The sequence below is a fragment of the Dysidea avara genome, chromosome 7 (genome assembly GCF_963678975.1).
Source record: "Dysidea avara chromosome 7, odDysAvar1.4, whole genome shotgun sequence".
In the NCBI taxonomy this organism is placed as follows: domain Eukaryota; kingdom Metazoa; phylum Porifera; class Demospongiae; order Dictyoceratida; family Dysideidae; genus Dysidea; species Dysidea avara.
This window is the reverse complement of record NC_089278.1, coordinates 32,468,967-32,496,636: the sequence shown is the minus strand read 5'-3', so window position 1 is coordinate 32,496,636 and position 27,670 is coordinate 32,468,967. Positions and strand designations below refer to the sequence as shown.

Sequence of the window (27,670 nt, the reverse complement as noted above, 5' to 3'; positions counted from 1 at the left end):
TTTGACGAAACTTGGTGTGTTTGTAGTACCTATGGTGCTTATCACTCATGCAAATTTTTAGCTCCATACATTCCATAGTTTCTGATTTATGACCACAAATATTTTGAATATTTCATGAAAATTTGGTCCATCTCTTGATACAAAATCAATTGCAACCTTGCACTGTGTAAATATTTGTAAACACAATTTTCAGTGATGGAAGACTGTTGATTGACCTTTCCAGTGATCCCTAAATTATGGGATATCTACTTAATTATGGTTCAAAAGTACTTCATTGAAAACTTTAATCCTTTATATTTTGAAAAATGCTGCTTGAAATTTTTCGAATTCTTTTGTGAATAATGATTGGGGAAGCAGTAAAACCCGGAATACGGAATAACGGAACAGCGGAATAATGGAATAAGCGAAAATTACATTCTTAATATTTTACTACTATATATACAGTCTATAGCATTTATACAATACTCACCTAGTAGCAATTCCACAGAGAATCACTAAGGCGATCCTCAGGGCGATCTTTAAATAGAACTAGCACAAAACTAACCACTCTAGAACAATCTAACTAAGCTAAAATACTTTCTAATACACTTTACTACAAAATCGCTACAACACTATAAGTTCTTTCTGCTACAGCTACTTATACCAGCCATCACACACGAGTAACTGCCCGAATTTATTAGTGACAACATTCCATCCTAAGAAATCTTCTCTGAAATAATCTACTTTGGCTAACCTGCTAGTTATCCATCGCCAAACAAGCTTAATGTAAATTCAAAAGGTTAAGTGCTGTATTTAGCTGACATCACTTTGTGCAGCTTGATTCTAATAAATTCGGGCAGTTACTCGTGTGTGATGGCTGGTATAAGTAGCTGTAGCAGAAAGAACTTATAGTGTTGTAGCGATTTTGTAGTAAAGTGTATTAGAAAGTATTTTAGCTTAGTTAGATTATTCTAGAGTGGTTAGTTTTGTGCTAGTTCTATTTAAAGATCGCCCTGAGGATCGCCTTAGTGATTCTCTGTGGAATTGCTACGAGGTGAGTATTGTATAAATGCTATAGACTGTATATATAGTAGTAAAATATTAAGAATGTAATTTTCGCTTATTCCGTTATTCCGCTGTTCCGTTATTCCGTATTCCGGGTTTTACTGCTTCCCTAATGATTGGGTCATGGTCTATGTTTGATAAAATTTTTGTGGTGGGACCACAATGGGCTCAAGAGATATAATGGATTATGTTGTGGTATGCGGTGGAATTTCTAGTCTATTAATGCTGTATTGGAGTGTACACCTCCAATAACCACTCGCAACAAGGCAATGCCAAGTTTATCTTACAGAGTGAAGGTGTCTAGGTGCATTGCAACCTGTATTAATGACCACCTATATTGAAAGGCCATCTATGTGCTGCAGTTAAGTTATACCGTATATGACCGTATATGACCGTATTAAAGCTGGGCTCAAATACACGCAGAGGCTCAAATATATGCCGGGTACAGCTAGGGAACTGTCATAATAAATGTCGGGGCTCATTTAAATGCCGGGGTGCTAATGATATGCACTGAAAGGGGTTCTAAAGTCGTGTCAGCTGCTAACTATACAGTGATGTCTCGTCACCATTCTTATGATGTCTTGTCTTGTTCGACTATGCCTTCTCTTCTGGTGATGGCCATAGCGTATTCATCGTGGTCATTATCATCTTTCCGCCTGACTTCCAATGTTTCACCCAGCAGAGGAGTCCAAATTGGTTTATGTATGTGATGGGCTATGGATTTCGTATTTCGTAGGTACTTGTACTGGCACCTGTCATTCTCAACGAGTGGCTAGTAAGAAATAAACGCCCAGGTCCAAATTAACGCCAGTCTCGTTTAAACGCCAGGTCAAAAATGATTTATAGGAAATAAACGCCCGGGCTTCTATACGGTCATATACGGTACTTCTTTAATGTATAGCACCAAAGCATCAACCCTTTCTAGCAAATCCAAAAAATGGTCCTTATTAGACAGGTTGACTATAAATTACAGATCTGACCACCATGTGTCCATGAACATCATGTAAATGTACCATCTCTTTACAAATACCTTCTTTATTAAGTTGAATACCACTGTAGTGGGCTTAGCCATATTTAAGTTGCGTATGTGGCTACATAGATACATACAACAGAACTCCTCAGAAGGGATACCTGGATACCTTGATAACCAGGACACCTGTTTATACACTGTACTCCCACTCTAGTGGTGTACATACATTTAGACCAAGATACTTCTGTGGCTTCTGTAATATGAGCACTTTATTATGGTCCTAGCAATGGAGGGGTTTTACCATACATGCATTAATTGTACCTCAATATGTGAAATTAATTACTACATTACTTTACATTCATGACCACTTTGAAGATCAAGTCATAAACTCATGCACATACTCACATAGGACATGCTGACCACATACTTAACATTTGCCTGTACTGATCTTCAAAGCGTCAATCCAAAATACTTTGAAAAACCATTTTAGTAATTACAGTACTACAAATCACACATTGAGGTGCAAGCAAGTGTTAATAATATAAAAACTCTTGGTACAAGTAATGCATCTACTGTACATGTATATAGTGTAACTATTCTATTCCCTGGACCATTGATGAAGTGTTCAATTTTGAGAAACCACAGACTTGTCTTGGGCCCAAAATGTACGTACAATTATAAAGTAAGATCATGAGGCTATTAAGGTGCCCAGGTATCCTTTTTGAGGAGGTCTACTGTACCTATGCAGCCATGTACGTAACTTGAATAGTGTAGAGTGGGGATATGTATGTGAGTGCACTACGGCGAGATTTTACTTAATAAATAAGGTATAACTGAAGAGATGGTACAACATTAATGTGTTTATGGATGCATGATAATCTCATTTATAGTCAACCTGTCTAATGAGGACCATTTTTGGATTTGCTAGAAAGGGTTGATGCTTTGGTGCTATACATTAATATCCAATTAGTACTAGTAATAGCATGGGTAGCAGTGAAATTTGGGATAAATATCACTAGTGTTGTATTGGAAATGGGGATAAATTTCACGAGGCGAAGCCGAGTGAAATTTACCATTTCCAATACAACAAGAGTGGTATTTATCCCAAATTTCACTGCTACCCATGTTATTCCCAGTTAATACCATACTCGCTGCATATGCTGCATTAGCTTTGATATGTACGCAATTTGTCACTATGCACTAAACACACATCGACACTAATTGGCGCTACATTGTTAACATAAATTCTAGCCAATGAAATTGCAATTACAACTTTTTCACTGCTGTCAGTGAAATACGGGATAAATTTCACTGCTACCATTGAGACTTTTGTATGGGCAGTGAAACAGGTATGGTATTAAAGTATAAATTAGCTGCAGCTTATAGATGATCTTTCAATACAGGCGGTCATTAATACAGGTTGCAATGCACCAGACACCTTCATTATGTAAGAAAAACTTGGCATGGCCTTGTTGTAAGTGGTTATTGGAGGTGTACACTCAAATACAGCAATAATAGACTGCAAATTCCACCACATACCTACCACAATAGAATTCACTATATCTCTTGAGCCCATTGTGGTCCCACCACAAAAATTTTATCAAACATAGACTATGACTCAATCATTATTCACAAAAGAATTCGAAAAATTTCAAGCAGCATTTTTCAAAATATAAAGGATTAAAGTTTTCAATGAAGTACTTTTGAACCATAATTAAGTAGATATCCCATAATTTAGGGATCACTGGAAAGGTCAATCAACAGTCTTCCATCACTGAAAATTGTGTTTAAAAATATTTACACAGTGCAAGGTTGCAATTGATTTTGTATCAAGAGATGGACCAAATTTTCATGAAATATTCAAAATATTTGTGGTCATAAATCAGAAACTATGGAAAGTATGGAGCTAAAAATTTGCATGAGTGATAAGCACCATAGGTACTACAAACACACCAAGTTTCGTCAAAATCCGAGAGGTGACCCTAAATTCCTTGTTGATTTGACATGGAATGACCCTTATGCATGCTTTAATATGGTTGCTTACACTAGCAGCTAAGCTGGGCTTATAAAATGATTTTATATGTGCCACACCTCCTTAAACAATCAGAACATGGCACCATACTCAGTGCTGAAGTCATGCCATCAATGATATATAAATACAAAATATGTGACTGGATTTTGGAAAAACGATCCAAATCGCACATTAGAAGTTTCAAGATAAAACGGTTTTAAAGAATAGAGGAGTTTAGCATAAGCGGAAATATTTTAATTGGTCTGTTAATTGCTGTTGCGCAACCACTGGATGCTGTGGTTAGCCATAAAAATGTACAGAAACCATTGGGAAACGGATGACCACGGACACTAAAACCTTTGTTATCCGGAAATAAAAGGAGATACGCTAGTCTTGTAAACAGCTCCTGAAACTACATTGATTTCTACGCGTTTTGGTGGTTGTCTGCTCGTCATAGGGTATGTGGTTAGCTAGTTACAAGCTTCTGAAGTTGAAAACGCCTGGTAAAAAAGTGTTCTGATTTCGAGGAAAGCAAGCAGATGCCTGTTTCTATGTTTTGATTGAAGAACAACACAAGAACAAGCATTAGGATCACCTGGATAGTGTTTACAAGCGCGCTAAACTTCATGTTTGCTTGTCGGCCCGTCTGGTCGATTGTAGCGTTCATAATCCATGGAATCAATGAAATTATCTATTACCAAGCTTTGCCAATCAGTTCTGAGTGGTTTTCCAGTAGAAACTCAGAAGTATCAGCCTTGGAAAGCGTTGTATTGTAAAATCTTTAACTTTACGGCTCCATAACTCGATAACCCTTTATCCTATTAACAGCAGGCAACCACGAAACGAAAAGGAAATCAACGTAGTTCCTATCTATGTACAGAAAATCGGAACATACCGTATACTTTGTAAGCAACGGAGGTTTTATTGTCGGTTATCATCGTTTTCCCAATGGCTTCAATAGATTTTTATGGGCATCCAGTGGTTGCGCAATATGCAATTAACGCTAATTGCATTCCTAGACGCTTATACTAAACTCCCCTATTGAAGCCAGGATAGCAAGCACGGGTATGAAATTTACACAAAAGATGCATCAATCTGTTACCTTTCTAGCCACTTCCAGTACTTGTAGCTGCTTGTACAGTTTCCCGCCAAATAAGATAGAAAATCTGAGCAGTTGGATGAGCGAAGTAGTATCACGAGTGCTCACAAAGGGGTGGAGGCTGGGGGGTGGCGGGGAGGGCAAAAGATAGACATCAAAATGGAGGCAGACCACGATTGGAGTCCAGACACGAGATTACAGGGCTGTGCTGGCTCCTTAGTGGCTGATGTGTAGCAAAATCTACAGAGAACACGTCTGGCCAACATTATAAATCTGTCCACCAGCAAACCACTGATTCTTGCCAAGCCAGGTCCTTCACAAGGCCTGAAGCCACCATTTGAGCACTCCACACCACCCAGTAAAGACGTCTGTTAAAACCAGCCTCGTGTAGTTTGAATAGTGCTGAGGGTCAAAACTTGTAGTACGATAGTGTAGCCATCCACTGGTGGTGTTAGTTTGATTTTGCCTGGTGTGCGATTTGGTTCGGTTCTGTAAAATCTGGTCACATATAATACCACACCCCTAAATTAATCTCATGTGCAGTACTGTAGCGAGATCAAGATACTCTAATACAGCAGTCACAACCACAAGTGTACTGATGCTCAACATTAATACAAATATTGTTAATTAAAATAATGAAGTAGGGTTCCAGTAATAAAAATAGAGAACAAGAGATGATGGTAGCTATGAGGGAAATGCCTATTTGGCATTATAGTAATGTGGGAAATTCCTACTTAGGCATCAAAAAGATGGTAAAATGCTAATTTAAGAGTTTTCCATATTGCCACAATGCCAAGTAGGGATTTTCTCTTATATCATCTCTTGTTATTGCTGTAAACATACTTCATTTACTAATCAATAATTTTTAAAGGTATAGTATGTGAAATGTGTATGTGTGCAATCAATTAACTTGCTTTAAGTACAAAAGACACAGTGTAAAATGTAGACCTTTTTTTGCGTTAGGTTTACAAAGGACAATTATGCCATTGATATGCTAATTACAGCCAACCAATTTTTTATCCTTACTTTTAGTACTGTACTCACTGACTATAATTCAAGTAACTAGTCTGTCATACTGGTTTCTCGCTATAATGTATGTGTGATATGCCTTGGTAGTTGGTACATACCTTCTCAGACATGTCTTCATCTACAATCACAAATGCTAGTGAACCTATACTATCACCATCACTTGTGGCTAGCACTATGTCAGGATAAATCAGTGCTTCTAATACTCCTCTTGAGTACAAATACTCACTGTGGACTGATACCTGATCACTAATGAGCTCCACCACGCACTTTGGTATAGTCCAGTAGATTAAGGTAGGGTCGGATCTGACTGCTAATAGCTGCAGGCAGTGTAACGTGATGCCACATTTCTCAACCAACAGTGACCTCATGTCATACACATACTGGAGTGTACAGTTGTACAGTTCCTGGTCACACCTAATGGCTAGTACTGTGTGCGTACTGCCATTATCAGAGGGGATCATACCAGATGAAAAGTTGGGTATGGGATAAGATGCAACTGATCCTAAATAGTCCAAGTTAGATTCATAGTCATCGAGTAACTTGACAGCTTTAGAACAATGGGTGCTCAATTCTCTAAGAATGGAGTGGTCACTCCAGGTAATGTATGGACATTGAGTCCACAATAAGAACAGTATATTACTACTTTTTTCTATCCGATCAGCAGAAAACAGGTTAATACTATGAACATCACTAGCTTTCATGTCCCTACATTGCTTTAACAACTGTTGATAATCAGTTTGCTGTAACAAGTCTCCTATTTGATCAACAATGTGCGAAAAAATAATATGCACTGATGATGTCATGTACAAATGCTGGTGAGACGATGATACAGTTGTAATGAGATCATTACAGAGTAGTCTGTCAGCAGTATCTGCATGCACAGGGACATCACCTTGCAGTGCTATACAAAAAAATGAACTTAATATTAAACATCACATGCATGTCAATGAATGTACCTATAGTCAACTGTGATCCAATATAAGGACAGCTCTCCTCCACCAGTTTACAGAAAGCTGACACATTGTTGTCATTCATATGTCTTACTTCTTCCAATAAAAGGCATTTTTTCTGATGCATACTGTAGCAATTGGAGATGTAATCATCAGCATGAGCAGATAGTAGTCCACTTGACCACATTTTGCTTCTTACAAGATCAACATCAATACACCTCATTAACAAGCCATGATAATAACCAATTAGTAGTGATGAAGTTGAAATCATCCCTACAAATGTATAGACAATAAAAATATTAAACATGTATCGATACAGTATGGTAGCAACAAGAGTTCGCAATCATACAGTACAATAGTACTGTATAGTAGGGACGATGAAGGTGTGGGGGTGGCCTGTGATAAAATATCACCCAAAAACCTGCCTCAATTGATTTTTTCTCACAATGACATGACAGTATTGGTTGGGTAAAATCAAGCCGAAAAGTGCCTTCAAGTCGACCCAAAATGTGACTGGATCTGCAAAAAAGTGACATAATCATACAAGCCTAAATTTACAGTATAAAGCATTGAATATATTGGGTGAAATACTTGCGTATTATTGAAAAAATTCTGTAAATTTTTTGAACGCCTCTTTCTTAGTGAAGGAAAGGACTAACAATAAAAACCTGGATATCATCTTATTTGCCTGCGCAAGAGGAGTTGGAAAATCTTTGTTTCGTTGTGGTAGACCCAAGGGTACGTAAGTTATGAGCACTTGTTTATGTCATGTTGAAGCGATTGTATGTGATCGATTTTTCTTCATGAATTTTGCAGTGAAGAAGGGCGAGTAAGGAAACCTTACCCAGTAATTGATTCCCCTGTACATGGCGAACACAATGGTGAAACTTTTAGCTCCGTACCTCAAACCGTTGGTAAGTTACAAGCGTTTTTGTAAGTGCCTGTAATTTATTTTCCCTATATTTACTGTACAAATTGATTTTTTTGTTGTTGTTGCTACTTTGTAGGGCTGTAACTCCCAAAGTTATTGGCATAGGAAGCTGAAATTTTGCCAGTGGGTACACTTGGCTAAGTAGATTATAAATATTTTTAAAAACAGGAATTCGAAAAAATGTGATTATGTCCTGTTTTCGTAGATCCCGGTCACAATTGTTTATGTAAAGTTGCTATAGAATTTAAAAAAAAAATTATTTCACCAAATTTTCTACTGCCTGCCTGCAGCATTCAGTCAAGCATAGCAGAAAATTGGGTACAGCTACAGCCCTACTTCTTTCACAAAAACGTTTCAAATTCACTTAAGAAGAAATCTTTGGCATATTGATAAATATACATTGCATGCACTATTTATCTTGGCTTTTATCCTTCTGTACTTTCTAGTTTTGTAGCTTTACTATACACTAGGACTTGTAATTAACACGCGTTGTACGAATTATTAGCAGCCTGAATGCACACAAGCTAAAGTACCTCACGTGTAGTTCACCATAGTTTGACATGGTAGACATTCTTGTGTATTTTGGCAGGTTTTGGTGACAACCCACAATCGATTCTATTGTGACACATAGTGAAATATTTCTGTGATATCTCCAGGACTTGTCTGTTTAGATTAACAAACATAACAGCAATGTTACCTTCTCCCACCCATCATCGAAGCATTTAGGTATGTCTATAAAAGCAATCCAGTGGTAGAACTCGTATTAGCTGGGGTGATTGACACTCAAGCGTGGCAAGGGCTATCAGCCTTCACCGGCTTGGGTGATCAGTCATACTAGTGAGCACTGCGGGCTATTAACCTACACTAAAACAAATAGGCAACTGTGTTTTATTTCCTACAAAGAGTGATTTATTGTATGAATAAAGCACTCACTGCAGTGCAATAAAGCACTCTTTGTGGGCAATAAAGCGCTGTTTGCCCTAAAGTGTACTTTATGAAATTTAAAGTACACCTTTTCCTTTCATCTTGCCCACGCAAAGTTCTATAATACCATATAAACAAATTTGTGAGTGAACCTTATGTTAAACTAGATAACTTGATGAGCTTCTAAGTGCATACAGTTTAGCAATAATATGGTGTGTTATACTTTTAGCTAAATGGCAATGATTTGCTGACTACCTGCATATACCAGTATATTTGTAGTGCTATAATTGTGTAATATTGTGACCAGTTTTCCTGCACACATCTAATTTTCCAACTTTAATGATTCCATACATCCTTTACTGGAGTTTACAGAACTTTGTGTGGGTGAGATCAAAGGAAAAGTGTACTTTAAATTTCATAAAGTACACTTTATGGCAAATAATGGTTATTGCCCAAAAAGAATGCTTTAATCATACATTATAGAACTTTGCGTGGGCACGATCAAAGGGAAAGTGTGCTTTAAATTTCATTAAATACACTTTACGTCGGCAAACAGTACTTTATTGCCTACAAAGAGTGCTAATTGTACAATAAAGCACTCTTTGCGGTACATTTAAGTCGCTCTTTGTGGGCAATAAAACACAGTTGACCACGTCCTCTAGTGCAGGCTAATAGCCCACGGCTACAACTAATCACCCAAGCTAATGAAGGCTGATAGCCTTGCTGTGCTGAGTAGTCAACCACCCCAGCCAATACGAGTTCTACCACTGGATTGCTTTTATAGACATATCTAAATACTTTGATGATGGGGGAGAAGGTAACGTTACTGTTACGTTTGTTAATGTAAACGGACAAGTCCCAGAGATATCACAGAAATACTTCACCTTGTGTCACAATAGAATTCGATTGTGGGTTGTGACCAAAACCTGCCAAAATACGTGATGAACATCTACCATGCCAAACTATGGTGAATTATGTGAGTTATTTTTAAACTAGTTTGTGTGCATTCAGGCTGCTAATAATTTGTGCAACGCATGATAATTTTGAGTCCTAGTGTATGGCTACAAGCTACCACTAGAAAGTTCCATAAATCATTTAAAGCATTGCCACAAGTTCTATATGAAAAATAAAGTATGAGGCATGTAGCCGAGAGCTAATAAAGCACAAGGCGAACATACATAAAGGATCTATGATGATTCATAGCTTCAGACTGATTGAAGGAAAGTAATGACTTCAAATCTGTTAGCACCAACACTACTAAATGTATGAAAAATTTTAGGGCTATATACAGCTCCTATATGTATGAGTGTTAAAGATTTATTTTCAAAACTCCAGTTAGATTAATTTGCATTATTATACAGTGTGTTTAGTCTTGCAGAAAAAGTTCACAAACAAGTATAAGAAAATTAGGAATTTTAAACTATAGAGTAGGGACAGTTGCATAATTGCATGAATGTATTGGAAGTAGACAAAAAAAAGCAGACGATTTAAAGCCATTTATCCAAGTTACTCACCTAGGTTGTTCAAGATGTTTGTTGTCAAACTGTGCTTTCCGATCTCACCTTACGAATCGTGACTGGACGTTTCACCAGAAATGAAATGCTACCCTCTACTAATGTGATAAATGAAGAGATCGCATCTAGTAAACGCCCTATATTCTGAGTTTTACTTTATTCCTAGCCATTTTTGAATGATTTTTTACTGTTTTTAAACGATTATGCAACTCCTTGATTCTGCTTGGCCAGCCAATATTTTGGCTGGATCGCACTTCCGGGCAAGAAACTTGAGCATTGTCACCAGACGGTGTTTCCGCATTAGCGCAAGCCCAACTGGGTATGAGACTGGTCTCAAGTCGCCATGCTAGCTGCCAGTGAATGCAGCAGTGTGGCATTGATACAGTGGTGTGGCATTGATACAGTGGTGTGGCATTGATACAGTGGTGTGGCATTGATACAGTGGTGTGGCATTGATACAGTGATCAGTCTAAAATATTCATACACAACATACAGGAGTTAGTTACACATTATTGCATATGCAGCAATGAGATTAATACAGAGCAAACAAAATATGCAAATACTAAATAAACACTAAAACAATATTGTTAACATGCAGATAACATACCCTTAAAACATAGAGTGATGTATTGTGTACTGGCACTGTCACCAGCAGCAGTTTCTAGGTACAACATAGGGTATTGTGCCACATTGGCTTGGTTTGTGGCTTATGTCTCTTTCTTTTAAAAGTGTTTAGTTGTGTTTCCAGGTGGTACAGTGAGTCCAAAGTTGCTGCATCTTTCACCTGGCTTGCTAACAGAATGATTTTCTACCATCAATGTTGCCAACAATACATTGTTGCATACACTATACTGCTTTAATGTGTATCTCCAGTACATGGCTTAGTATGTTGTGTATGCACATAGTGTGTAGACATCAATGTGACATTACCACACCACTGATGTACTGACACTTAGCTACCAGTGGCTTTTAGTTTGTGCCATATTAATTATGCTGATCTTTACCGCCTTGTCATGCATAGCCTCACTTTTTTTGACTGAGTCACCTTAAGAGACATCTCACACCTACAAAATCAATTAATACCACAATAGCTCACTTTTTTTGTGTGTGTAAGTTGCATTTTAATTGATTTAGTATTGATGCCAGTTAAACTCATGATGCATTTCTGCCAGCACACACACTGCTCTGAGTGCCGGCTATGGTACTGTTTATAGATGCCCTATGGGTAGGTTGTCATGTTGGTGTATGTACTTGGTTGTATGTGACCCAGTCCTAGTTATACAACCAATAAGCAATGCGGTTAAAATTACATCATAAATAATAATGAATGAATAAATAAATAATGTTCTCAAAAACTACGAAACCTACAGACATATGTACTAACTGGGGATAGACTCACCTGTGAACGAAGGCACAAACATATATTAATGATGCCTGTTCGTGCTGGCAAGTGAAATGGTACGACGATTCTAGTTGACGCTGATCAAAACACCTTAGCATGTGACCTGCATTCCATTGCGGGTAAATGTTTGCTTGCTCATCGATCAGAGAGAGATGAAGAGATGACAGATCCTAGAGAGATAATGAGCTGGAAAGCAAAAAAAATGTACAATGGGCTAGAGTTAATTAGTCAGGTCACACGTGTTTTATCACAGCTGGTTGTTTACAGATGACTTATTAAATACTACTAATGGTCGGTTTCATCAGCCAGCTGGAGAAATGGTACTTGTGCAAGATAGCTAATGTAAAAAGGCTGGAAGTAAGTCTCTTATGGAGTACTGTGCAATTAAGATACTCTAATAGAGCAGTCACTTTAGCGCACACTCTTTTAATTACCCACACAATGTGGTGTTTGATTAATTAGCTACCCTATAGTTCTATAAGAAATTAAATCACTAAAGTAGCCAAATGGTATGCGTTCATCTTGCAGACGCGCTTAGGTTGAATATAATCTAATAGAGCAGTACGTCACTTACCCTAATATAGCAGTCAGTTCCTAACTTTTATAGTCACATCTATGGTTACCAGTTACGAAAACCATGCTGGTGTCATGCAATTGCATAATACTGTTATATGATTTGTGTTTATATTGCACTACTGGGAGTAGCTTATTCTCCTGACCACAGTGTGCTAGCTACATGGTATATGCCTTGCCCTGTTGTTAGTCTGTCCCGTTTGTACAAGTACTTGGTTGTATGTGCCCCGGGCCTAGTTATACAACCAAGTACTAAAGATAATAAGAAATGTGGTCAAAATTACATCTAATAATGAATGAATTAATGTACATGAAAACAACAAGGCCTACAGACATGTACTAACCGGCAATGGAATTGCCATTGAACAAAGGCACAAACGTATAATGCTTACTCATTTTCGTGCTGGTGACTGAAAAGCCGTGTTATTCTACATAACACACACTACAAAACAGGTAATTAAGGCGGCCACGCCTGACACCAACACCAACACGAAGGAAGTTTGCCATGCTAGCTGCACAAGACAAGTAATAGCTTTATGTTTGTTTGTATTGTTTTACTTGTATTTAGTCTAGGAACTGACTAAGTTATGTATGCACTTCATTTAGGAGAGCATATCTCAACTGTTTTAGGGTAAATTAACCCCAAGGAAAAACACGGAATATGTGCCGAAACCTATATCCGCTGTGAAATATATAAAACTGATCACGCCCTTTTATCACATTGACTCCTTAAAATAAAGCATTGTTTCTTAAATTGTTGGAACTACAGATCTTTTGAGGTTCTTAAAAATGTTGAAAATGGGTATTTATGTAGGCAATAAAAGAGTACATATTGTTGACTTAAATATTTCATGAGAAAATGGCAATAAACCTCACAACTAACCCGTTTTGTGCAGCATGTGCAAACAATAAATAGTGGACAAAAGCATGTCGGAGGTTAACTTGCACAGCTTGTTTACATTCTTTTTTTCACAGAAATGTAAAAAAGCTGTTTAATTCATGAACCCTGACCAGTTTGACAACATATTTCTTGGTATAGGTGGATTTCATATAGAGAAGATTGTGTTGGCCTGTCTTGGTTTGTACTTGGAACCGTCTGGAATTTTTGATGTTGTTGTTGAGCGGACAGAGTACTATGGTACTGAGCAGTAATATCTGGTTCTCACTATTCCGGGGCCCCCACTGCCCATTCAGTGCTACGAAGTCTTTACATCTATGATGGTTGAGGAATTTCTGTCCAAATATCCAGACAGGCAAATGGACCTAGAGGCAATGTAAGTCAACTGTGAGTCCAAAGAACTCTTCTGTAAAAAATGGATCACAGCTAAGCAAGGTGTTTATAATAAATATCCTAGCAGCCTTTGAACAATACCTTAAGGAAACAGCATTGCAATCTTAGTCTTTTATTTACTGGAACACACATGTTTCTGACCTGTTCCTAATTGTCAGGGATTCAAACAATTCTCTGCACACTGGAGACTGGATTCTTTACCTCAGTGCTATAGAGCAGGCAATTTCACCTTTAGGGTGAACAAACTACTCTTGATGGACAACTTTATTCCTGCACGACTGTTATCAACTAAATGAAAATTTCCCACTCCTCTACAACTCTTACATGAAAGGCCAATTTGTCATGAACAGAATATAGAAAGGTAGTGGAGTCCCCATTGATCAAGCACCGGAGCAGTGCTATAACAGGTCTGCCAAAGTAAGTGGAGGAATAATTGGAGTCGCCAGAAAAAAGATGTAGCAACTTTGTGGGGAGTCATAAAGCATAAAAAAGATCAGTATGTTGACCTCCTAAAGATGGAGGATGATGTTCAAGGAGAACTCTCACTTCACCATGACTTCAGCACAAACACTGTATCTACAATGGTTAGGATGGTGCAAGACATAGAGTATCTCTTGAAAGTTTGCAATCCTCTAAAAGGCCAGGTAGTGCTTAAGAATATTCTTACTGGAGAAATAACTGTGACCAATGCAAATGTAGATAAATTTCTGTGCTGTATAAAGGAAGGTAATTTTGCTTGTGCTAATTTATAGAGAAAGAAATCATTGTTGATACACTCAGCTAGCAAAATTAAACTATGTTAGCCCAACACTTCCCCTCAAATTTGAATTCTAAAGTAGACACTAAAAATGAGACAATCAAAGCTCTGTGTTTTAGACTATGGTACAGCTCATTTACAGGGTTACTAAATCACTTAGTCACCTGACATGCTCATTTAGTCACCTACACATGTTCATTTAGTAACCCACCCTCAAGCAATTTTGTACATGATAAATAATTATAACACGAAACGCACACTGCAGTACTTGATAATACTGTAACAGTCTTCTTCTCTGTGTTCCACAAATGATTGGGGACAAATAGTAGACTAAACCGGCGTAAGTACTGTAGCTCTAGCCATTACTTTGGTTACCGGCTGAATAATTATTTTTGTGGGCGCTGTAAGGACTTCAGGAAGAAACTGTTCCATTGTTCTGCATAGCTCTTTCACCCCACACTCATGCTCTGGCTAAAAGGTATGTACTTTAAACCATAGTCTAGACACTGCAACCAACGGGAACTAAGGGATTTAGTAACCCCTCTGGCCCTTAGTAGCGCCCTTGCTGCGCTCGGGACACTACAGCCTCAGGCTATCAGGGTTACTAAATTGCTTAGTTCCCTTGGTCTTGGTGTCTAACTATTATTTAGTAAATTGAGTATGGGTGACACAGGAGATTTACTGTTGAAGAGCTACTCCAGCATGAGATACCGATTCTGTATTCTTTCTGGTTGACAAGAATGGTAACTTGAAGAAGAGTGATAAATCTTGACATACCCTGTTGTTAAAGTTATGCCCGCAAAAAGATACAAAAGGACCAGAAACCTCCCTGCCAACCAATGCCATGGTTATTGACTTCATGGCCTTAGCGAGGACTTCATGGCCTTAGTGAGAAAGGATCCCTTAAGGAAGCTGGATCCACCTGTTAAGACATTTCATGATTTTTGCTGATGCACATGACATCTATGGATACCAAAGCTGGACACAATTTGGATGAAATTCAAACTATGCTTACAGAGAGGACAGTATCTAGAATGCAGAAAGAGCCAGAAGAAGAAGAAAGGCCACAGAAATGATAGTTCTTGATAAGATAGTTCTTGATAAGATAGTTCTCGATAAGATATTGCCATATCAAAAATTCCAGTAGTATTAGATAACTTTTGGTCATCTTCAGTCAGCAAAACTGCCTTCCAGGCATTCTATGTTGAATGGCTGATATCACCAAGGCAGTAAGCCTTTATACCTCGGTATATCACAACAGGCATGGATGTTGTCAACTGAGTGTACTTCTCTATTTCTTTGGCTGAACTGCACACACAAGGAAGCTGATGACAGCTGTTCCATGTGCAGGACATTTTAAGTCATTGGTCTGGCCTACTTCCATGTTCCATCACATTGTTATCAGGAGATACAGATGTCTTTGTGCATCTGGTATATCACATTACAGTTAATTGGAGAAGTCGTGGTCTCCAAGAGCTCTGGCTGATTCGCAATTCAGGAATAATACTACCACTTCACAATATCAGTAGAGAGCTGGGAGATTAGCTCACATGGTGCCTTCCTACACTCCATGCACTGATGGGTGTGACACCACTAGAATATCAAACAAGCATGTAGCACTCAAAGCCATCCCAACCCAGAAAATTATTCTGTGAATTTTGACAGTCCATCACTCAGTACAATGGCCGAGACATTCTTGGTCAGGTGTTTAAAACCAGGAGACATTTGATGAAATGCGCCTTGCTGTATTCAGTAGCAACACTCTGAAAATGGACATTGAGAAAACTCCTTGCGCTTCAGCAAATGCAAGAAATCACATTCACTGAGCTTATTATCAACAGCAGGTACGGTCCAAGTTCCATTTAGAGATGCCACCTCTTTTTTAAAAAGCTGAAGCCTTTGGTTTTGAAAAAAAAGAGGCAGTGTCCTGGTTCCTGAAGTTTTGAAGGGACCAGGACAAAGCCTGAAGGTTTGCCAGATCCCTGCACATGTGGCAAGTGTGCTTGGATAGGATGTCGCTGCAGGGAATGTGCTACAAATACTGCAAATGCAAAGCTGCAAGAACCCTATCAATGAATGAACAGCATCAGTGAATGAACAGTATCAATGAATAAACAGTATAAATGAATGCTGTCAATTATTTTTTATGCCAGAATTATCCATTTATAATCACTTACTACTTTACATTATACAGAGCTCTTGATAACACATTATCTATACATACTTTCCTTTAATAGTTAAACGTGACCATTTTGAACAATGGCAATATGTCAGAGAATCTGTAGCATCAATAGATATAACTATATTTTTAAAAATTAAATATAATTAAAAGGGCATGGTCAGTTTCACATATTTCGCAGCAGATGTAGGTTTCGGCACATATTCCGTGTTTATCCTTGGGGTTAATCTACCCTAAAACAGTTGAGATATGCTCTCCTAAATGAAGTGCATACATAACTTAGTCAGTTCCTAGACTAATTGCACTGGCTTGCTAGACTTTGCATGGCTTGGCTGCCTGTTTATAAATGTATTGTCCCAGAGCATGTGGTATGTGTTAATGTTTGTTTGTATTGTTTACTTGCATTATACATCTTGCCTTCACCTGGCTTGCTAGGCTCTGGCTTGCTATTGGCTATTGCTGGCTTGGCTGTCTTCTTTTTTATATCATCTGGCTCACTTGGCTTGCATACTCTACTGAACTACTATAGTATTGTGTATCTCCTGCAAGTTGCATATGCATATATGACCGTCTCAGCAAAGACCAGATTTGTTTGCACAATTAAATTAATTTTTTTATTCACTCAGCAATATCTGCAGTGTCCAAGTAATGAACCACCAAAGTTTCAGCCTTCTGTGGTGTGTAGTTTTGGAATTATAATGCTAGACAGTAGGAAGAGCAAGATAATCGATTTGTACAGCGACTATACTGAAAATAAACTACAGGCGCTTACATTTGCAGCCATAACTTCCGTTTGGATTAGTCTACAATGTTGCAATGTGGCTTAAAACGTTCACCATGGATCAGTACATCAGCCAAGGTATAGTATTAGCCCTGTAGATACTTGTGCATATGGATATGGAGGCAGTTTGGTAGAAGAAATGATTAGAATTTTCTTTACGTTTACCGCATCGTAAACAAACACACGTGACATGCATACCGTTGGAGCTAGAGAAACAAAACAAAGATTTTCGAACTCTCCATGCACAGGCGAATAAGATGGTATATAGTTTTAATCGATTTGAGTCTTCCTTCAAGTACTGGCTCGATAAAAACTTGTATATTTTTTCTTGTAGCATGCGTAATTTTACGAATTATTTTTAAATTTTAATTTTCTCAATATGTATGCTTGTGCAAACTAAACGGATTTTTGCTGAGACGGTCATAGTGTATACACATCACTGTGCCATTTCCACACCACTGATGAACCGCATTTAGCTACCGGTGACCTCTAGTTGATACTGTACTGTATATTGGTTACATAGCTGAATAATTTCTATCTTTGGTGTTGCCAATAATGTATTGCTGCATACAATATTACAATAAAGTATAGCTCTCTACTGTATGTTTTGTATGCATATATACCGTGTACACATCACTGTTCCATTGCCATACCAATGATGTACCAGCACTTAGCTACAGATGGCCTCTAGTTACAATGCCACTATTGTGTTATATCTATCACTATTGTGCTATATTGAGTTGATTTGGGATCGTAACTATTGTAGTAGTGCATAGTCTCATAAAGGGGTTGTCGCGTTAGTGTATGTTACTTGGTTGTATGTGACCCGGTCCTAGTAATTATACAAACAAGTACTAAGGATAATAAGAAATGCGGTTAAAATTACATTGTAAATAAATATATAATAAATGTGACCAGATTTCATATAACCCGGCTTCCACACACACAAAATCAAACTTATGTTTTTACCAGAAATGGATTGCTGGTCTAATACACTATCATATTCCACTCTGTATTTCTTTCAGGACTGGCAAGTCTGGTTTCTGCAGCAGCTTTCTTCTGACCCTGTCAAAGCCACGAGTGGAAGATTGGCACCATTAAATGGCCATGGCTTTGTTATAATGGAGTGTAGTGAGCTGGGACTTAACAGAGAGCTCGCCAATAGTGTTCTCAATCAATTTGAAGTGGTTTGAGGGCCATGAAGGGCCCAAACTTGGCCTCTGGATTCCATTCATCTTCTTGCTCCATTCTATACTCCTATATTAAGCCCACCCACCGCCCCTATTGCTACTACTTGTGATATTATTACCTGCTTGAAAAAAGCTGCCCAAAACAGGGCATATTTTGGGTATCAGAAACTTATACACCCACAGTGACAGCTAGTAAATAGATGAATAGTTGGTGCAAATTTGTTTGCACGGCTGTAGGCACTGGGAAGTTACTACACAATTACTTGAAATCGCCATATCTCCTAGCGAAGCTTTGTGTGTCAAAGCCGGATTTTGTCAAATCCAGTCACAAATAAATAATGTTTGAGAAAACTACAAGGCCTATAGACATGTACTAAACGGGGATAGATTCACCTGTGAACGAAGGCACAAACATATAATAATTACGGCATTTAGTGCTGATGACTTGAACGGGTGTGTAATTTCTATATAACGCCCAGCTAATTAAGTGCCACACCCAATATACTTTGCTATTTACAATGACTACAGTGGAAGGATTAGTGACCATGGAGAAAGGCCACTGGACTACTGATCATTGTAGCTAGTGCCTTTTTACTTTGAGCTGTTTTCAAGTGTTTCAAGTCACCATGCCAAAGTGCCAGTGAATTTAATCCGCGTGAAGAACAACTTGAGCTAGCTTAAGAGTATGTTTTTGTGTTAACATGATTTTTGTTGTCTATTTGTTTGTTTGTAGCATTATTGTATACTTCATATTATGATCCTTCACCTGGCTTACTAGCTGAACTATTTCCACCTTCAGTGTTGCCAATAATGCATTGTTGCATACAGTACTACAATATAATGTGTTTGTCCTGTATGTTGTCAATGCATATGCAGTGTTGTGTTACACATCAATATGCCATTACCACACCATTGACGTACAGACACTCAGCTACCAGCTGGTAGGCTAAGCAGAGGAAAAGCCTTGCTTGGCCGGCCATTAGCTGTGTGGAGAAGGCACAGTTTTCAGCTAAGTTTGTGTGATAATGCATAATTATAGCTCTCAACTTGGAGCCTTTCAGTCCCAGGAGTGAGATACCACTGACATGCACTTTGGAACAAAACTATATAAGCACTGGCATAATTACGTCCCATGCAACCTGATGGAGACAACAAACACAAGTAGCAGGCCCTTAGTATTGTAATTGTATATATCACTTGTGTTTAGTGTATGTGCTACTGTGTATGAGCATCTTTTCTACTCACACACACTGTGCTGGCCATGCACCCCTTTAGTAGGTTGTCCCATTGGTGGTTGTGTGTGCCCCGGGCCTAGTTATACAACCAAGTACTAAGAATAATAAGAAACACAGTTACAATTATGCCATAAATAACAATGAATAAATAAACAATAAATAATGTTTGAGAAAACTACATGGCCTAAGGCTTCGTACTCGCTGGGAATAGAATCTATGCTGTATGAAGAGACAATTGTATAATGGGCGGGTGTTTTCGTGGAGGTGAGAAACAGTACAATTCTATTTAACGCCAATCAAAACAGTTAGTACGTGACACCCACTACAAAGCAGGCAGATTCAATTACCTATTTAGACGAGTGAACTACTGTTCCTTTGTTTTTGAAAGCGTTACCAGCTGGCATACTAAGTCTCAAGTCACCATGCCAGCAGCCAGTGGATGTCCTCCGTGAAGCAGGTGGCTAATTAAGGCGGCCATGCCCAACACCAACAAAGGAAGTTTGCCATGCCAGCTGCACAATAACAGGATTAATAGGGGTATGTTTGTTTGTATTGTTTACTTGAATTTTGTATTTTTTTCTGGCTTGCTGGCTCTGGTTGTCTGTTTGTACTAATGTATAGTAAAGAGCGTGGTATGTTTTTTTGTATTGTTTACTTGTATTGTACATTTTGCCTTTACCTGGCTTACTAGGCTCTGGCTGGCTTGGCTGTCCTCCTTTATCTGGTTCACCTGGCATATACCTAAGTATACGAATTGTGTATCTCCTGCAAGTTGTGTATGCATATAGTATGTACCCACCACTGTGCCATTGCCACACCAATGAAGAACCATATTTAGCTACCGGTGACCTCTAGTTGATGTTGATACTGTGCTGTATATTGGCTACATAGCTGAATAATATTCATCTTTGGTGATATTGCCAATAATGTATTATAAAGCAATAATGTATAGTTATCTCCTGTATGTTTTTTTATGCCTATATACTGTGTACACATCACTGTGCTATTGCCACACAGATGATGTACTTGCACTTAGCTACTGGTGGCCTCTAGTTACGATGCCACTATTGTGTAATATCTGTCACTATTGTGACATATTGAGATCATAATTATTATGATTGTGCCTTCATCACCTAGTCGCATGTATAGCCTCACCAGGGGGTTGTTGCGTTGGTGTATGTACTTGGTTGTATGTGACCCGGTCCTAGTTATACAACCAAGTACTAAGAATAATACGAAATGCGGTTATAATTGCATCATAAATAAATAATTAATGTTTGAGACCTAAAGTCATAAACTAACCGGGGATAGATTCGCCTGTGAACGAAGGCACAAACGTATAATCGTTGCGCCTGTTCATGCTGATGACTTGAACGTACATGTAATTCTATATAATACCCAGTACCACACCGTTGCTTAATTACAGATTGCGTGAAAGAAAAAAATTAGCAAACCTCTGTGGAGTGATTGCAGGAGAGCCAGAGGCCACTTTACACATAGGCAAGAAGATTACAAGTATCACGAGTGGTTCATAATAGGGATCGGGGCAAAGATTTTGAAAACTCTCTAATAGAACGTGCACGCCAAAAGCAGCCTTCCAGGCTTTGGATGTGTTTCAAAAACTTTCCATACCTTCCTCTGGTGTTGTAAAGACTGATCTGGAAGTATAAAACACAAGGGAAGTGGTTTTGGGAGGTTTTAAAAATTACCAAAATCGCCCCAAATCTCCATCTTCTTATTTCGCGCGTCTACAGCCCAAAGGAAGTAGATATCAGCACTAAAAACGTATGGCGTATTTTCAAATCATTCCTACCCAGGCCTGTGTGGTATTAAAATCTTTGCTTTCTAAGGCGATTGCGAGATATAGAGCTAGAGTCATGGCTTTGAGATGCCATTCACTCGTGAAGCCATAAAAGCAAAAGTAAGCAGTTTAAAAATTACCATTTGAAACAACGCATGGGACTAAAACTCATCAAGATGTATTAAACTAAACATTAAACATAAATGCTACTCAGTGAAATTTGTTTCTGAACGTTTTAGAGTTCTTCAACTCGCGTCAGTGAAGGGGGTGCCATCACTGAAACCACATTCCAGGCACTTTCCCAAGGGCTGCTACAGCCGTTTATCAGTCAAGAATTGACTTAACAAGCCTCGTAAGCTATCAGAAATAGCGTAACTCTTCAAATCGAAAGGGTGTGTGTCCCCTTTGTACACGATCGAAAATTAAGGGCAGCTCCGAAGCTTTGGGGGAAAGAATTTTCGAAAGAAAACAGTATCGCCTTCCAGTATATGTATCAGGCCTTATAAGCTACCGGAAATTTAATTCAGAAGGTTGCTATTGATGTTCAACGTGGCAATGCTGCTTCTGTAATAGCAAAAATTCCATCATCATAGGACTGGGCAGAGTTTGCCTCTCTACCCTTTCTTTTATTATATCATCTTTTATATTAAACAAAAAAAACTTCCATCATAATTAAAAAGAAGGTGTGTCTCCTTCGTACATGATCGAAAGATTGAGAGCAGTTGTCTAAGGATCTGCACAAGAGAAGACTAAATAATAGCTACAGATAGCTACTTTTTACAGATTGGTAGGGTTTTCCAGCTACATAATTTCAATGCCTTTATTATTGTGGATCAGAGCATTTAACACGTTGGGTGAATACAGCCTGTGCATGATCATGCCTTTTCAGAGTCTATAGCTATTCCATAAGACTGATCATAAGTACACACCCTACCTGTAGCTAGTAGACAGATACTTGAGCATCATGGAGCAAGCCTTCATATACTATATTACTGCAGTACTATATATTACTTCAGTACTATATTAACTACATGCAGTGCACACCAGCCATAAAATTGTGTTGTCCATGTGCATGACCTAACTGGTAAAGTAGATAATAACAATAACAATAACGACATGAAATAATTTCAGAAACTAGGGGGCAAAAAATCGTAAATTTAAGCAAGTAGAATAGGGATCAAAGTTGTGATTCTGAAAAAAACGTAAACAAGAAGTAATAGGGATGGTTATTCACAATACTGCTTAATACATCAATACAAGCCAAGCAGCTTGATTTGTGTACATTGAATTTAAGATTCCTATTTCGGCTTTTTATTTGAACAGTCAAAATAGGAATCTTAAATTCAATGCACACGAATCAAGCTGCTTGGCTTGTATTGACGTATTAAGCAATAGTACGTGATCGATTTTTCTTCTTCACGAATTTTGCCTTTGTATGCAGTGAAGAAAGGTGATAGAAGGACAAACATACCCAGTAAACAATTCCCCTATCCATGGCAAACACGATGGTGAAAAGTTCAGCCCAGTACATCAATCCGTTCATAAGTTACAACCGTTTTAGTAAGTACCTGTAATTTATTTCCCCCATACTTGCTGTAGAAATCGATTTTTCTGTTGTTGCTACTTTGTAGGGCTGTAACTCCGAAAGTTACAGCCCGGCACATGAAGCTGAAACTTTGCCAGAAGGTACACTTGGCTGAGTAAATTACAAAACAGGAATTTGAAAAATGCGGTATTGTGTCGGATTTTCGCAAATCCGGTCACATATACTCTAATAGAACAATCAGCTGCCTGATTGTTCTATTAGAGTTATTGACTGTTCTATTAGAGTATATCAATCTTTTTCTGTGATAAGTATTTTGACCATCAAGGATTTGTAGTATGGATCAAATATTCTTCCTATTATGCTAGCATTATGCTCAATGCTTTCAGGCACCTATTATGTTCATAATTATACCAGCATAATTGGCGGGTCCCTAGTTCTTGTAGTGATTGGAGCTGTGGTTTCAATTCTAAGAAACTTTAGTTTGTTTTTGGAACTTTTGAATCTCAACTCAATAAATATCTACTTGTTACAGAAGACTGCTCTATTGGGAACTGCAAAAAAGTTCTTCAGCTCTCAGGATGTGGGTAGTATTCCAAGCTAGAAACGCTTTAACCAGTTCATGTATGTATTTTACATATTAATCAAATAATAATCATGAATGAGTGAGGCTCAACCAATACACTTCTTTCGACTACATTTAACTGAACAGGCCATCCTTTCCCAAAAACCTCCCCATCATGATGCTATTTCAATAATAAACTTCCAGCTGGTGGTAAGGTATTTTACTACTTCTGAGGAACGAATTATTTTCTGTATCTCCTTAGATGCAGTCTTACATGTTTTGGCATTATCAGATCATACAGCAGATGGTAATTACATAATCTTCTTTTTCCTACAAAATGATGGAAGGCCAAGAAGAATGACTCAGCTGAAGGTTGACCAGTAAGCTCAAGGTGAAGTGCTCTTGTTGAACAACCAGTAAATATGCATCATGCGTTTTGGATTGATTTGATGATTAACTAATCTTTGATAAAGAGGACCAGCAAAATCAATATAAATGTGAGTAAAAGGCGGGTCATCAAACATATACATCTTCTGTGCAGGTAAGTCAGGGGTAGTGGTAGCATGGTAAGGCAGTCCTTCACATTTCAAGCATGTCAGCACTTGCTTCACAGCTTGCTTACCCTTGAGAATCCAGTAACTCTGCATCAAAGTAGAGTATAATTTATGTCACTATACTTTGATCTCTCATGGTACTGCTGAACAAATAAGTTTACAAACAGACGACTGTGAAGTAGGAGAATCGGGTTCTTGGCATTGAGGGGCAATGCTGAATTATTTAATTTTCCTCTGTTGTCTGCACCTCCAGATTCCTCTTTCAAGGAACAGCCCAAATCGTTTAACATGAGTAGAAGGGTGATCAGCAGTAAGATGCTTTATTTCTGTTGAAAATGAGTCTCCTTGAACAGATTTTATCCAATATGATTCTGATTCCTTAATCTGCTCACCAGTAGGCAAGGAATAAGAGCTACCACTCAGTCACATGGAAGAAACACTATCATTGTCTGGATTCCATACTGACTTTACAAAAAACAAATATGTACAGAAGATGTTTAAGGTGGCAGTCAAGCAGATAACAGACACCCCAGCTATTAGAAACCTTATAAGCTATGAAGCCACTGCTGTGTAGTAATAGCTCACAAATATGACATGGTTAGATTAGCTTGGAACACACCTTGTACTAACCCTTGTACTAACACATTTGATTGATTTGATTTTTTGTTTAAACTCATAATGTTCGGCATAGCTGTTCTTCCACATCAGAGTACACAGAAGCACATACAGATATACAAGTACAAAACTGAAGGATGTACAAGACATGACAAATACAAAGCAACACATAATACACAAATTAACTATTATTAGTCATTTAATGAGTCTTTGTGAAAGTAACAAATTCTCCATGCTTGCAGGGCACTTCAAATGGTAACCTATTCCACCAGCAAGTGGCACTATGTCGAAAAGTCACAATGGTGGTGATAATTCTTGCTGATGTAGAAAATACATTGTAACAACCCCTCAGTACAAGCTTTTGTAAATTAGAAACTCACACAGCATGCTAAGTTGAACACACCCGTATTGACTATGTAATTATGTAATGAGATGTAACTTGCACAATCGAGCACCTGTTCTACCACTAAACCTGCTAAGTAGGTTTTTCCACAATGGCTTGTCTTACCATGAACCACGATAGTGGGTTCATAATAACGATCACTTATGTTTTTGCAAAAATTCTAATAGAACACACACCAAAAACCACCTTGGAAATAGTATGTGTATTTCAGACAAATTGTTCATCTTCACATTCTTCACATTACTATTATTTTGTTTCACTCATGTACAGCAAAAGTTATCCACTTTTTCACACTAAAAACTATATAGCCATGCTTACTCATTCCTTCTGCGTGTCCATGACCTAATAAAAAGCCCTTATTCCACAGATCGTGAACCACCCTACATCTTGAAAATATTCCAATTTCTCTTCGCCATTACACTATTAGCACAGTTCCATATACTAAAGAAGCCATATAACAATAAATTATAGGATTCTGTTTTTGCAAACTTTGCTGTAGCGTTGGTCTAGTACTCAAGGCTGTAACAGCGCTTCTTACACTTAGATCTCGCATAACGTCTCTGCATGGTGAGTATATGCATAGATAATATGTGACCGTCTCAGCAAAAACCCGACTTGTTCGCACAAGCACGTGTATTGAGAAAAATGAAATTTAAAAATAATTTGTAAAATTACGCATGCTACAAAGAAAAAATACGCAAGTTTTTATCGGGCCAGCATTTGAAGAAGGAAGACTCAAATCAATTAAAACTATATACCATCTTATTTGCATGCTCATGGAGAGTTTGAAACTCTTTGATTCATTTATGTAGCTTCACCGGTATGCATGTCACGTGCGTTTGTTTACGATGCAGTAAACGCAAACAAGATCGTCATCATTTCTTCTACCAAACCGCTTTCATATCCATATGCGCAAGTGACTACAGGGCTAACACTATACCTTGGCTGATGTGCTAATCCATGGTGAACAGTTTAAGCCAAATTGCAACATTGTAGACAAATACAAATGGAAGTTATGACTGCAAATGTAAGTGTCTGTAGTTTATTTTCAGTATAGTCGCTGTACAAATTGGTTATCTTACTCTTCCTACTGTCTAGTATTATAATTTCAAAACTACACACCACAGAAGGCTGAAACTTTGGTGACCCATTCCTTGGACACTGCTAATAATGCTGAATGAACAAAAAAAATTTTTTTTAATTGTGCAAACAAGTCGGGTTTTTGCTGAGACGGTCACATATATTATCCATGGTATATGCTTTTTCCTGTAAGTGCACAATCATGATTTGCTATGAGCGACCATACAAGCGCTATCACAGAGACATAACAAAGTGATAGCTCCAATACCAGAGATTATTCATTGTTATGAATATAGTTTCTATAAACTACTTGCTTTTCAAAGCCTAAAGTTGGGTGGAGTCAGTAGTCTTGTTCATTAAACCTATTTGTGTGCCATAATTGTCTGACCACATTGTGTAAACAACATGGCTTCATGCTGCTGATAACCCATGGTTCACAACAGACATTGCAGATACACAGTATCAGGAGCTTATAAGCGCTGAAGGCGCGAATTCGGCACTTATAAGCTCCTGACAGTATCTAACTTTGTTGTTGTGAATGGTACTCTACAGACTAACTTTATTATGATGTGGTGTGTGAATCTATTTTAGATGGACACACATTGTTTGTGGGAAGCCCGCATATGCATTCATACATGTTCGCAGCATAGATTTCTTCACTGTGGTATACCCAATGGATACAATAATCACATGAACAACAAACTCTAAGCACAAACTATACTACCGGTGTGTCTATTTTCTGACATCATTTATACTACTGTGCACCAGTGAGCCAGTATTGTAGTCCATGCACCCATTGAAAATCTGCATGCCTCTTCATATTGTGTAGGGTCTTGACTGAAATAATAAATCCACAACCACTGTCAAAGTTCCATGTCTTGTGATAGGTAGCTAGCTCAGTATCATACCATCTGGTGTGTATTCATGAACACTGTATGAGGATGCTAATGTGACAACAATGACTAAGAGACTAGATTCCTGACATATTTAGTAAGACAAGTTATACAACATCTGCTCAATATTAGGAATGTGTGTAATATATAGTTTCTGGTGTCCATAGCCAAGGTAAATACTCTAATAAGGCAGTCAAGTGTGTCTGATAACAACAAAATACTAAACTTGACAGCCACTAATGTAAATTGCTCTACGTATCTACAACAATTATCATTATCAATAAAGGAAATCCAATACTGGATTAATAAAAAGTACACAAACTAGATAAATAAAAA

General features: G+C 38.0%; 1 protein-coding gene across 1 annotated transcript in view; it reads right to left on the bottom strand.

Moving 5' to 3' along the window:
• LOC136261448 (uncharacterized) overlaps nt 1-27,670 on the bottom strand; it is an 88,012-nt gene that overhangs the window by 48,427 nt on the left and 11,915 nt on the right. Inside the window, exons 5-6 of the mRNA XM_066055458.1 lie at nt 7,110-7,376; nt 6,252-7,054 (exon numbers count right to left, since the gene is read on the bottom strand). Coding sequence (XP_065911530.1) covers nt 6,252-7,054; nt 7,110-7,376 — 1,070 coding nt within the window. The remainder of the gene's footprint in view (nt 1-6,251; nt 7,055-7,109; nt 7,377-27,670) is intronic.